The sequence below is a fragment of the Sceloporus undulatus genome, chromosome 1 (genome assembly GCF_019175285.1).
Source record: "Sceloporus undulatus isolate JIND9_A2432 ecotype Alabama chromosome 1, SceUnd_v1.1, whole genome shotgun sequence".
Taxonomy (NCBI): domain Eukaryota; kingdom Metazoa; phylum Chordata; class Lepidosauria; order Squamata; family Phrynosomatidae; genus Sceloporus; species Sceloporus undulatus.
The window spans coordinates 29,456,683-29,471,523 of NC_056522.1; the positions used below are offsets into that span (position 1 = coordinate 29,456,683).

At 40.5% G+C, this 14,841-nt stretch overlaps 1 protein-coding gene across 1 annotated transcript in view; it reads right to left on the minus strand.

The window, feature by feature from the left end:
• Nucleotides 1-6,446: 6,446 nt before the first annotated feature.
• The window catches only part of PLEKHH2 (pleckstrin homology, MyTH4 and FERM domain containing H2), a 133,315-nt gene continuing 124,920 nt past the window's right edge, over nucleotides 6,447-14,841 (minus strand). Inside the window, exons 27-31 of the mRNA XM_042468290.1 lie at nucleotides 11,588-11,733; nucleotides 8,924-9,053; nucleotides 8,580-8,684; nucleotides 8,076-8,213; nucleotides 6,447-7,621 (exon numbers count right to left, since the gene is read on the minus strand). Of these exons, the coding sequence (XP_042324224.1) occupies nucleotides 7,442-7,621; nucleotides 8,076-8,213; nucleotides 8,580-8,684; nucleotides 8,924-9,053; nucleotides 11,588-11,733 (699 nt within the window). The 3' untranslated portion in view covers nucleotides 6,447-7,441. The remainder of the gene's footprint in view (nucleotides 7,622-8,075; nucleotides 8,214-8,579; nucleotides 8,685-8,923; nucleotides 9,054-11,587; nucleotides 11,734-14,841) is intronic.

The window sequence follows — 14,841 nt, forward strand, 5'->3', positions numbered from 1 at the left end:
ACCTTGCGCAAATCATACTCTCACCCTCAGAGGATGGCAATGGCCCTCTGAAGACTTACCAAGAAAGCCCTGTGATATGTTCACCTTTTTGTCATAAGTTGGAAATGACTTGAATGCACACAACATACACACACACATAGCAGAAAGAGAGAACAACCCTGTGCCAGATGGCTGGATTCAGTGTGATAGCTTCTCGGATAGGCATAGTGTGGGTTGCCTTGAGCCTGCATGGCATAGTGGTTTGTGTTGGACTGCAACTCTGGAGACCAGGGTTTCTATTCCACACATGGAAACCCACTGGGTTGCCGTGGGCAAGTCACACTCTCTAAGCCTCAGAGGAAGGCAATGGCAAGCCACCTCCAAAGAAGACTTGCCAGTAAAACCCCATGATATGTTAACCTTTGGGTGGTCATAAGTCAGAAATGACTTGAATGCACACAACATACACACACACATAGCAGAAAAAGAGAAAGGTCCTGTGCCAGATGGCTGGACTCAGTGTGATAGGGTTGCCTTGAACCAGTATGGCATACTGGTTTGAGCATTGGACTGCGACTCTGGAGAACAGGGTTCAGTTCCATGCTCAGCCATGGAAACCCACTGGGTGACCTTGGGCAAGTCACACTCTCTCTGCCCCCTCTGCAGAAACATGCCAAGAAAATCCCATGATAGGGTTCCTTTGGGTCACTATAACCTACTTGAATGCACACAACGCAGTAAAAAGAAAGGAAGATTCCATGCCAGATGGATGGACTCAAATCAGGGAAGCTATGGGCCTGAATGTGCCAAACCTGAGCAAAGCAGCGGAGGACAGGTGGGCTGGAGATGTCTCATCCACAGGGTTGCTATGACTTGAGGATGGTTAACAACAACTCCACATAGATTCCCCCTCTTTCCCCTGTTGAATCTCCTCTACAGTCTTAATGTGTGAAAGGGTCCACTTTGCTAAATAGAAGGTAGATTGGTTTTGGTTTGGGGGGATGCTTTTTCTTTTGGTAGGGCTATCAGGTATTTAAGATGGCTCATCAATGTAACATTGTTTAGAATTTCATTCATAACCTTGTGGACAGGTAGCATCATATATCTACCTATTGGTTCTCTTTGATGATGCTACTTCAAACAATCCATAAATATGTATCCATGGGTAGTCCTAGTCCTTTCCTTCTAATACTCAAGAATGACCACTTTGAGAGTGCAGACTGCAATTCCAGAAATTTCTGATAATAGGTATGCATAAGATAATATGGATAATAGATACTATTTGCTTTTTAAGGCATTATGATTTTAGAGGTGGTTTATGTGTTGTTCCAATGCCACAACTATAATAAATGTACTTTTATTTATTTTATAATAGCCCCTGAAGAGGACCAATTGGTGACTAGGCCGAAACACATTGGGCTTTTAAGGATAATAAAGTTTTTGGACCATCAGCATGTAGGACTTTGTTTCCTTTTACTCTTCTACTGTGAATACATGTTTTCCATTTTGTTGTTGCTGCTGTTGTTCTGTTAAGACTTTCATTAGCAAGCAATATAAGGAATGCAGCTAGGCAGATAGTTTTAGTAATATATTCCAAATTCTTCTAATTTATTGTAAGTTTGATATTTTTGTTTCAGTTAAAAATATTACCAGGAGCTACAGAGGTGATACCTCTTAAACTTGGAAGCAGCTGCTGTTCCTCATCTTTGGCCTGGTACAGATGGGCACGTTGCAGGGATATTAGGACTCAATAGGGCTGGGCGTCCAGACGCGCCCAACCCTAGTGGCATCACAGGTGCACGTTCCTATCCTGCCGTGTATGGATGCCTCTCAGCAGAAGCAACATCATAAGGCTGCATTGTAGCCTTTATGACGCTGCCAAAAAAGAGCTCCCTAGAGAGGCTCCTTTTTTAGTGAGCATCTGTGCAGCATCATGCAGCTCCTGCTGTACAGCTGTGCAGCAAAGAAGAGCAGTGTTTTGCCATTCATGTGTACCGGGCCTTTGTTGTAAACTGTCCTTGAAGTTGACTTTGACTCATGGGAATCCTGTGGATGAGACATCTCCAAGACCTTCTGTCCTCAACCTCTCTGCTTAGGTCTTGCAAGGTCCAGGCTCTGCTCAGGTCCAGGCCCATATCCTCCTTGACTGAGTCTATCCATTTGGCATGCTGTCTTGCTCTCTTTCTCCTGCTTTTTGTCTTTCCTAGCATCATTGCCTTACCTAATGATTCATTTTTCCTCATGATGTGGCCAAAGTATGACAGCCTTAATTTGGTCATCTTGGATTCCAGGAGGTTTCACGGCTGATCTGTTCAAGGACCCATCTGTTTGTACTCTTGGCTGTCCATGGTATCCTCAGCACTCTTCTCCAGCACATCTCAAATGAGTTAATTTTTTTTCCTGTCAGCTTTCTTCACTGTCCAGCTTGCACATCCACAAATGGTGATGAGGAATACAGTGGGTTTGGCTATCCTCACTTTAATGTTCTGAGTTATGTCTTTACATAGTTTTCTGTGTGGCTGCATTCTGGAAGAATTTACAAATAAACAAATGAACTATCTCTAGAACTATCTCTAGGACTTGTAAGGGCAGCTATGAAGGAACTAGACAAGATCTTCAAGTGTAAAGATATATCACTGAATAATAAAATTAGGAGTTGATTTGATCATATATCCCATTCCTATGTATGTTTGTGAAAGCTGGACAATGAAGAAAGTGGATTGACCGCTAAAAAGAAAAATCAAACCTGAACTATCTCTAGAAGCCAAGATGACTAAACTGAGACTGTCCTACTTTGGTCATACAGTATTATAACACGTGACTCACTAGAAAAGGCAATAATGGTCAATAAGGCAGCCAGAAAAAAGAAAGACCACATTTCAGATGGATGGACTCGGTCAAGGAACCCACAGCCTGCAATATCTGAGCAGGGCACTTGACAAGGTGACTTGGAGGCCTCTCATTCATAGGTTGTCATACGTCAAACTCAACAGCAGTTAACAACCACCAACTCTTAATAGAGTTGTACAGTGCAATCTTATATACATGCCTTCTCAGAGGTCAGTCCTATCGAGTCAATGGTGTTTACTCTCAGGTGATTGTACAGAGGATTACTATACCTATTTGATTCAAATATACTTCTGCAATGATTTTGCTGTACCTTACTTTAATGTTCACATTTGAAAACCCATGGTACCGTATATAGAGATAACAATTTATACTAGACAGCGGAGTGGGGGATAAAGTGAATAAGTAATATTATGAAGCTGAAGATTTTTAAAGTTAGTGGATTTTACAGTAACACTACAGATATCTTTGACAATACATTTATTTGTTAAAATGGTCATATAAAAATACATTGTACAAAAATTTGGTAAATATCCACAAAATAAATACAAATGCTCTACATATAAATTAATGTTCTAAAATTATTTTGTTTGAAGAACAGTTTCTTTTTATGGAAGCACTAGTTTTAATCAAAAACCACATTTTTCTTTCAATGATTCAACAATTATGGATTATACAAAGTAGGAATCATATAATTTAGAATTTACATTAAGACTCTCCTGCACCCATCGCTGATGCAGGTCTCACAGTACAGATTCAGTTACAGGGGAGAACTTTTTATCTCTAGAGCTGCAACAGTATGTTGATGTGGATGTGAATTTGAAGGGATATCATATTGAGGAGGGAGCTAGCTTGTTTTCTGCTGCTCCAGAAACTAGGACCCGGAGCAATGGCTACAAGCTACAGGAAAAGAGATTCTGCCTCAACGTTAGGAGGAACTTCCTGACAGTAAGGGCTGTTTGACAGTGGAACACTCTTCCTCGGAGTGTAATGGAGTCTCCTTCCCCAGAGGTCTTTAAAGAGAGGCTGGATGGCCATCTGTCGGGGAAGCTTTGATTTAGAGTTCCTGCATAGCAAAATGGGGTTGGACTGGATGGCCCTTGTCCTCTCTTACAACTCTGATTCTATACATGCTGCAGTAGGGATAGACATGCAGATGGATATCTAGATGTATTCATTAGTAATGGGCATCTAGTATACATAGACCTGTTTGTTTTTCATATGCTAGATTAGCATAATCCACCGTGTGGTAAAACATACAGTCTATTTATATGGCTGTGGTCCTGCTTGTAGGAAAGAACATATTCTCTCATATAAGCCTGCTTTGGCTTTGAGATCTTCTGAGGAGGCCTTACTCTCTGTTCTTCCACCCTCAGGCTGCAATGTGAGAGAAGGCCTTCTCCATGGCTATAGTTAGGCTCTGGCCCTCCCTTTGAAGAGAGGCTAGACAGCTCCTTCCATGGTGTACTTCTGGCAGCAAGTGAAGACTTTTTTTGACAGAACTTTGGACACTATTTACTTATGGGGAAAGGGCATTAAATAGTGTGCTGTACTGTTCTTAGTTCTTGCTTTTTAACATAATGCTTTTAAGATGTCTTTAATTCTGTGGATAGTTTTTAAAAAACTTTTTGAACATTTTTTAAAACTTATATGTTAACACTTCCAATTTTTGTAACCTGCCTTGAGTCCCGAGGTGGGCAAAAGGTAGGATGTAAACATAGTAATAATAATTATACATGCAGATCTCTTTTACAGGGTGAGGGTGAGGGTTGTGATTTAGGTCATGTATGATACAACTTTGAAAGAATAAGTTAAATCTGTACCATTACTGAAATCACATTATTCCACTCTATAAACTGTATTTGTGTACCACAATTAGTCTACATTGAGACAAGCAGCAAACATGATTGGTGCAAAATTTTGCGAAAATTCTCTAGGGTAGTAGCTATTAGTTTGTTGCAGCAAAGACACTGAAGCGTCTAGTAGCACCCTAAAGAACAGCAAGTCCAGGAGAATTTTGTGAATATACTGCAAAATGTAGCTTGAGCATAAATGGATTGAAATATTGGATGTATTTTTTACACATGATTTTTGTTTTCTGTTACATGCATGCCATTGCAGGGCAGGGTGGAAGGTGTGTGTATGCATGTATGCTTGTTGTATAAATTCTGCTGCTTGCTAGAAAGGTTGTTACAAGTTTAATGGCTATGACTTTCCACTGGCAGAGAAAGGTTCAGAGTGGGAACACTCACATGCATGATCAATCCAGTACTTGATGTGTGCAGCATCAAGTAATAACTCCTATGTGTGTAGTACCTTAAACATCTGGCATCACCGCAAACAAAATATTAATGTTTTACAACACATACATTGAGCAGGTTCTGCACAAATAAATAAAAGGCTTCCCCTTTAAGAGTACAATCTAAAAGACTAGACTTATAAGGTAAAGAGAGCTGGTGGAAAATATAGAAGAAGGGATTCTATTAAAGAATGTGAAAATGAAAACCTAAGGTTTTACCAGGCACGGAAACACTTAGGGGGCTGTCCCTTTTACAGACAGATTGGGGCCGCGGCGGCTCCTTTTTGCGCTCTACAAAGGGTGTAATAGCCACTGTGATGCCATGCGGTGTGTAGAGCAGTGCGCCGCGTAGCATCATGCTGCCCTGGGGCAGAGTTGGGGCATGTGTCATGTGGACACAACTCCGTGACCTTGCCCTCAAGCCTGCCTTTAAGGCCATTCTGCACAGGGCCTAAGTGTAAATTTCTTTAAGGCATTTCACATTAATGTAGCTGTGAGTCAAAAGGGCTGAAAACTCACCACCTGATATCTCAGTACCTGGTAACTTGCTGGGGATGATGATGAGGAACCCGGAGGCTACTCCTCCATGTATTAGTGTTCTCATAAGATAACATGTAAAGAAGCAAACTGATAATAAGGAGAGACTGTGACTTCTCCATTGTTCACTTGGTTAGATAAATATGATATACGTTATTTGGATTCAACAAGCTACCATGGATACTAACCAACAAACAGAAAACCTTATTCTCTTCCTGAAACTGATCACTATGTATAAAAGTTCTAGAACTGCCACATCAAAAACAAGAAAAATGAAGAGATGCTTTGTGGAATGCTTTGATTACAATAATATTGGCCGGTTACAAACCGGCATTTGGGACGTCCAGAGGACGTCCCTTTTAAAAAAGGGGCGTCTCTTCTAGACGCCCCTGGGCCTAATACGGACTCCGTCCGTACAAGATGGCGCCGGCCCTTCTACATGGCCGGCGCCATCTTTGCGTATCGGACGCTGAGCGTCCGTACGCGTTGCGTCCTTTGTGACGTAGCGAATGCACCCCTGGCGCCTCGCTACGTCGCAAACGCGACTCCAAAAGAAGCTCCATTTTGGAGCTTCTTTTTCGGTCCGCAGGGGAGCCGCGCCGTGTGGAGGCTCCGGCTCCCCTGCGGATTAACCGGCGGCAGCTTGTATCCCGCCATTGTTCCCCAAATACAAAAGCAAGTACAGTCAGCCCTTCTTATACACGGATTTTTTATACACGGATTTAAGCATACACGGTTTGAAAATGTTCCAAAAAAGGATAAATTTACCTTGATGTTCCATTTTTTATTAGGGACACCATTTTGCTATGTCATTATACTTAATGGGACTTGAGCATACACGGATTTTGTTATACACGGGGGATCTTGGAACCAAACCCCAGCGTATAACAAGGATCCACTGTATTACAGTATGTTATCTGACTTCTTTCACAATTAACAACTTAGGGCTAGTCCACACTGGCCAAATACGGCAGCTTCTAACTCTTTAAAGGTGTTTAGACAATGCACGAGGCAAAAATGGATGGAAAGTGAAACAAAGCCATGCTTGGGGGCTAAAAATTGGAACAAAAAGAAGCTGGGATCAAAGAAGAAAATGTGCATCATCACACCAGCATACAAACAGCCCAACCCTAGTACAGGACTGCAGCAAAGCAAAATGCAAATGCCAATAGTGCAATGGATGTAATTGCAACATACACAAACCAGACAGTCCAATGGGGGGGCATGGGGTGAAGGGGCCATGTATAGGGGAAGCTCCATGATTATGCTTTGAATATATCACTGGGCACACTGATGCACCAATGCACTGCATGTGTGACTGTGCAGCCAATCATATGGGTGGGCATCCAACAGAATGGCCTCTGGGCAGGAAGGAGGTAATTGGGCCACAGGCAGTGTGTTTGTGCAATTGTGCACATGTATGGTGGGGAGGTGATAAAAAATAACTGTGCAGCACAGCTTAACACCATATGGTGTGGACAGCCCATGTTGGTTCGGTCCACCTTGTGGATGGCAGGATTTCGACTTGCTTTCAAAACCCAACGATCGAGCTGTTTTTTCTTGCCCATCTGCTCTGGCCCCTAGTCAAATATTTTCTGAGAAGTTTTAATTCCAAGGATAAGTTAAGGGACACTGACAAGGATCACAAGAGAAGCAGGGAAAGAGATAGTGTATTTGAATTCTTATTTGTATCCAAAGCATTGTTCTTCTTCCCAGTGTAGCCATCTGATAACATAAAATAGCATACATTGTCACAGGTAAGCATTTTCACAGATCTTTTCATAACAAAGTAGGTCCTTTGGTTGGTCTGTTCTTCAACAAAACTGGGTTACATCTGGTATCTTTACTTTTTTGACTTCCAGCCTGTGGTGATACTGAAGCAGACAGGTGGTGGACAGATCCCTTTTGTGGATGGCAATTGTTAATGTAACTGGCAATCAGCAGAGTAATCTCAAGGATCTGGAACAAAAACCAGGATGTTGCTAGAAGTTAGAGAAGATCATCTGCATATGTTAACAGTCAGCGATTTTCTACAGGACAGGTATTTCCTACAGAAAGTAGAGAGTCTAATCCTAGGGATACTTCACTGGAAGTAACTTCCACTGAGTACAGTTGTGTTATACTAGGATTTTTTGTACTGTTGTAACACTGTTCTGCTTTCGAGCTGGGAGCAAGCATCATTCTGGTATTATATCACAGCTAAGAGTGCTAACCTAAACATGTGTGATACATATGTAGAATTGAAGCTGTAAAGATAATTTTTGAATAACTTTTATACATTCATACTGTGCACAATCTGCTTTCGTACAAAAATTAACAGATACAGGATTGCTTGAATCACTACCTGATAAATCCTGTATATATACATGATCACAGAAAATCTTATTAAAAATGTTGCCGTTAATGTACTAACCTTTGGTTTGGCCATAGTAAACAAAAGCTTTTCAGTTGGCTTTTCTTGTGTGTGGACATTATTAACCACCAGCATGAAGTCATCTTGATAACCTCCAAATGTCATCAGGTTCTTGTATAAACATGTTGCTATTAATCTCTTAAAAGACAGAAGAAAAGGAATGTCCATGAAAGCAAAAAAATAAATAAACTTACCACATGCTTGACCCAAGTCAAAATATGAAAATCATTTATGTTTCATATATACCTTATACACATAGCCTGAAGGTAATTTTATACACATTTAAGACACAATCTTTTAAATAATTTTGTCCATGAAACAAAGTTTGTGTATACTGAACCTTCAGAAAGCAAAAGTGTCACTATCTCAGCCATCCATGCAGACAATTTTACATACTGGAATATTTCAGACTTCAGAATTCCAGACAAGGGAGACTTAACCTCTAATATGGCTCACAGAATTCTTTCACCCCTTTCTTTACACAGCAAACTATTTCCACCTTACCATAGAAGTGTATTCTAGGAGGTGTATGCCATCTTCATAAACAGCAAGCCAGATCAAAGTGCTCTCCAAATTATCAACTATCTCCAAAATTGATACTGTCAGAGGCTAGAAAGAAGTTATACAAGTTAGTAGCATATATGAAACTGGATATAAAATAAAGAACTATTCTATTTAATAATTAAAACAAGACACTTATTTGCCATAATGTGAGGAGTTCTATAGTCTACAAGTTCTATAGTCTAGAGTTCTATAAAAACTAATGATAAATCAGTTTTGTGGAATCAATGCTGTTTGTATTGTTATTTGAACAAACAAAAACAAAAAAGAACATTGAGAATTCTTACTTTTGCTTCAAACAATTTGGCACCAAAGAAAGGCCATTTTCGAGCAACAGCAAGATAAATGCGCACACAGTCTGCAGCACTGTGGCCACGGAGAGCCATCCATTTTGTTGACAGTCGCTGGCAAAGCTGTCTATTGACATGAAGCAGAAAGACATGAATTGGGTCAGGGAATAATCCAGACAGTTAAATCAACACAAACAACAACATCTGATAAGCATCAAAATCAACCCCCCCTCTCTCTCCCACCCCAAGTTCAGTTTACAAATTATAATTAGGAAATGGAATAATAAAAAAAAGCTACAGTAAATTAGCACTCTTCTCTTGTCACTGTTTTCCCAAACACCATGTCTGCCATAAGTACACTGATACAGTATTATGTTTCTTTGACATTTAGATTTTTGTTTTGCTAGAGAATGCTGAAGTGGTAAAAACATTTTTCAAACTACTGAGCAATAGGGCTATGTGACAGGGAAATGAGGATGAGACACATAGGAGTTTATCAAACAGGAAGAATTTCTCTTAAATTCAAATGAAAAGAAAGTGGGGCCAAAACGCATTCACTTAAAGTCGCTAGTTTTGCGCAATTATGTGAATACGTATTGCATTCGAACTGGCTCCCCATTGTCCGAAAATAGCATGCCATTGCCCAAATTTGCATGTGGCAGTCTATCATGCAATAACGTGAAACCACATGATTGCGTTCAGACTGACTTCCCATTGCCCGAATTTGTGTATAGTGGTTTATCACGCAATAACATTAAACCCCATGATTACATTCAGATTGCCATTGGATTATACTTCCAATTCCTCTTGTCTGATAAACTCCATAGTTCTCTGCATTCTTCCACTGTATAGTTCAGACCTGCACAACTTGAAAGTAGGTGAGCGTCAAAATTCAAATAGGTGAACGTTCTTCAGGCTGCAGAATTAGGCATACTTTCTTCCAGTAATTGCCCTTATTAATTAAGATTTTTACTTATGAAATCACACTAATGTTTAAAAATTACATTGCTGAGTGGTACAAGTTTTAATAAACCTTTAAGGCTTTTCTTATTGTTTACAACATGTAGTTTAAGGGACGTATTACACTTCTTGCCAGTAAAAAGATTATTATACTCCAGAATCACGTTTGAAATTGAAGTTTTCAAAATATCTTCCAAGTGTTAATTGGTTAGGGTTGATCGTTACCTAGTTATTAAGTGTCTACAGCAGATACGAGTGGTTGCAAAGAATCTAGATACTATCCACAACCTGGGAATTTTGATCGGAAAGGAGGAAAAAAGATAGTATTCATATACTTTACTAGGGATTTTTTTTTTTTTTTTTTTTTTTGGAAAATAAGAGTGATTAAAATGCTGCAAATATCACAGTATCAGTTTTTAAAATAAAAGACCTCTGAAAACAAAGGGTTTTTTTTAACAAGGGTTTTTAAATGCCTGCCTAGTTTAAATGCCTGAAACTGAATCCGGATAAGACAGAGGTACTCATTGTTGGGCCCACTAACTCAGGTATAAGGATAGATCAACCGGTCCTAGACGGGATCACATTCCCCTTAAAGGACTGTGTTCACAGTCTGGGAGTACTCCTAGACTTGTCTCTTCAGATGTAAGATCAGATAAATGCGACAGTCAGGAGTGCTTGCTATCAGCTTCAGGTGATACGCCAGCTGCGTCTTTTCCTGGAACAGAAGGACCTAGAAAAAGTAGTGCATGTGCTGGTAACCTCACGACTTAATTTCTGTAATGCACTCTACACGGAGCTACCCTTGTGCCTACTCTAGAAACTCCAGTTAGTCCAAAATATGGCAGCCAGAGTGGTCACCAGGATAGGTAGAGGTGACCACATTACTCCCATCTTATAATCTCTTCACTGGCTGCCTATTAGTTTCCAGGCACAGTACAAGGTGTTGGTTATGACCTTTAAAGCCCTACATGGCTTGGGTCCAACCTATTTGTGGGATCGCCTCCTTCCATACAATCTGCCTGCACACTTAGGTCCTCTGGGAAAAACCTTCTTCAACCCATAAAGACCAGGTTGATGGTGGTTACCCAGAGGGCCTTCTCATCAGCCGCTCCCAAATTATGGAATGGCCTGTTGGAAGAGATTCAAAATATTACCAATCTTGACAGTTTTAAAGGCTGTCAAGATGGATCTCTTCCGACACTTGGTCTGCCATGGAAACGGATTATCACAGATAATGCTCAAACTGTCCATCCCCCTATCTCTGATTGGCTTGATGTTTATCTGTTTTCATTGTTTTAAGTTAGTTGGCCATTAGCAGGAAGGTACCACATATCCCACAGAAAGTTGGGCCTCCTCCTTGCTGGCTGCTGGAAATCGTTTGGTGGGCCGCATGCAGCCCCCAGGCATATGTTGTGCAGGCCTAGTATAGTTATAACTATTACATTTAGACATAACAAGAGCATTATTTTTACATTAATATTTTAGTTGTTTTTATTATTCTTTTACTAAAATGTTTTAATCCAGAGACTTCAGGTTTGTTTACATTAATTAAAACAGTAAAATAAATTTAAAATAAATTTAAAAAGAATACATCCAGCAAGTCTATTTTCTATATGTAAATAGTCTAATCATCAATAGTGACTGAAATTTCTATATAACATTATTAGTTCCTTCCTTTTAAAAGTAAATTAGTAAACATACCTTAATTGTTCTTCTGAACAGCCATCTCTATATCTTTTCGGGTAAAACTTCTCTATAACTTGTTTTACAGTCTGATTTGATTTAGACTGGGAACTTATTTGACCTGCTGGAGTTGAAAAAGGTCTTTCGAAGTCCCCAATCTCCACCTAGTGGAAAGGTAAAGAAAGTGAAAAGATTGTTACAGAAATATCAGTTCAGACAACTTGTATTAATTTTGAAGAATCTTTCCACTGAAAAATATTTATTCAGTAAATATAAATATACTGGTAAATGAAGTCAAGAATCAGTGAGTTATTTCATTTTTCACAGATTATGTTTTGATGCAGTATCCACATTAAATGTGCACATTTACAAATATTTTGTATATACTATCTAATACATATATATAGTACCTATCATTTAGCTTTCAATGTATTTGCTATAAATGATAATAATTTTGTACTGACTTTAAATGGATTATAAACTCAATATTACATCTCCAGGTAGTGGCCATAGAAGAAGTATTGTAATTATGAAAAAGGAAGGCAAGACTAGGACAGTTACTTTTTAGACTACAGCTTCCAGAATCCCCTACCACTTGGCCAGTAACCATGAAGACTGAGGAATTCAGCATTTATAGCTGGAAAAGTAATGTTTTTTAATCTGATGTGACCAAAACACCACATATTTTCCCAAAGAAGGAAAAAGTCAAGTGTCGCTACCTTATTGAACAAAATTTGTTAACTGTATAGAGATACTTAGCAACAATAACTGTCCTATGACCATGAAGCAATGTGTGAACACTAAATATTAATCTCCTTTAATTCTTTTCTGCCTTATCTTGGATTAGGCTAATGGCATTTTCCCAGCCACCTGAATGGGAGTTTCATGACAGTACTGACTATCTAAAGAGGAAACTGTTCTCTCTCTCTCTCTCTCTCTCACACACATACACACACACACACACAAACGGTGAGTGAGGTATAACAGGGAATTCTGTCAGGGAAACCGTGTGTCAGACTACACATACAATCATAGAGCTGAAAGAGACCACAAGGGCCATCCAACCTCCTTCCATGCAGGAACTCACAATCATAGCACCCCCGACAGATAGGCATCCAGACTCTGTTTAAAGAAGGAGACTCCACCACACTCAGAGGGAGTGTGTTCCACTGTCAAACAGATCTTACTGTTGGAAAGTTCCTCCTAATGTTGAAGTCGAATCTCTTTTCCTATAGCTTGCATCCACTGTTCCAGGTCCTATTCTCTAGAGCAGCAGAAAACAAGCTTGTTCCATCCTCAATATGACATCCCTTGAAATAGTTAAGCAGGCCTATCATATCACCTCTTAACCTTCTCTTCTCCAGGCTAGACATACACAGCTCCCTAAATCGCTCCTCATAGGGCATGGTTTCCAGACCTTTTACCATTTTAGTCGCCCTCCTTTGGATGCACTCCAGCTTGTCAACATTCTTTCTGAACTGTGGTGCCCAGAACTGGACACAGTACACTGGTAATAACATTTGCCATTAACAGATCCAAATTTCCTTTTAGCAAAAGCCACTGGGGAGGGAGAGAGGGTAATCTGGATCAAACACTGCCACAGGGGGTTTAGTTATTTGCTCATCACAGTATTTACAATTAGCCCTCCTATGACTGCAATTTAGGAACTGTGTCTTCCTCCCATGCCAATAGCAACGTGCATCAGGAGTGCAGTAGGAATAATTAAATCCTTGGATGAGGCTGCCGATCTGGATCTGCTCTCAAAATCACTGAAAAGTTGGAGGGACCCTCTGGAACAGGTCTGGGGAGGGAGAAGGGGAGGGAGGAACTGAGGGGGAGAGTGGACTTCCATTTCTACAATATTATTAACTTTTATTAGTTTTACCATCTTTTTAGATATATCATGTCTATAATGAACAAATAAGCTACATACGATTCCTGTTTAATAAAAGATAGCTGAGTAAGAACAATTGCAGGATGACAGAATGCTGAACTTTGACTTGGATGATTTGGATTTAAATACAATTCAGCTATGAAATTCAGTGAGTGAGCTTGGGACAGTTCCATATTCTTGGCCTAGCCTACTAAAGCACAAGTTTTTGAGGAGACAGAATAATCTCAGGCATGTTGGGTCTAGAGAGGTCTTGTAATAGACTAGGGTGGGAAGAGTTCCCTCACCTGTACTTTCTGAGGAATGTGGGGGCAATTTTGGTCCAAAACAGACCAGATGCCCTTAAACATGGTATAATTGCCCCGTGCGCCCAAGAAGGTGGGAAGACATCCCTCACCTGTACTTTCTGAAGGATGTGGAGGCAATTTTGGTCTAAAACAGATCAGAGGCCTTAAACATTATAACTGGTTCAACCCAAATGTGTTTTTTAAAACCAAATTCAATTATTTTTTCTGGAGTGGGAGCATGAAGGCCAAAGGGGAGTGTGCGTGATTGCTGGACCAGGACAATTACTTGCCACTGTAACAGACCGATCTAATGTTTCATGTCACAAAAGAAGTACAGGCATACCTCAGTTAACAAAACCCATCACGAAAGAAGCTCTGTTATACAAAATACAGTGCGCCTGTGTAATACGCGGGCACATTATACACTGCTTCCAGCATATGCTGAAAGCAGTGGTGCCATGAGCCGGAAGAAGCATTGGTGCACATGGCCATGGCATGTGCACACTGCCACTGCACCACACCGCTGCGAGCATACACGCTATTTCTTTTACGTGGGGGGTCCAGAACAGATCCCCCGTGTAAAAGAAGGGCGCACTGTACAGTGCGCTTGCATCATACGTGGGTACGCCTTATGCGGCTTCCAGCATACGCTGGAAGCTGTGCTGGAAGAAGTGGTGCCATGTGCCTGAAAAAGAAATGGTGTGTGCTGCATGGTGCCATGTGCCACTTCAGGCACAAGCCCCATTGTCTTTAATGGGGCTCCAGCATACATGGAATTTCCCTTATACGGGGGATCCATTCCAGACACACACCCGGTACCACACCCTGTACCACTGTATTTTTATGCCAGTCCAGCTCAACCCCTGCTTTTTGGGTCTAGATGGGAGTGTTCTCCCCCACACACTCCAGCACTGGCACTGGCACGATGGTGAAAAGGGCAGTGTGTCTGCAGTTAAAAGTACAATAACAGTTGACCCGGGGAAGAGTAGGATTCTGCTCTAGATGATCCTATGGTACTTACATACAACAGACAAGGTTAACAGTTGCCTCATGAATCACTGGGCATGTATGAAGAGCAAAACAGAAAGAAAAGA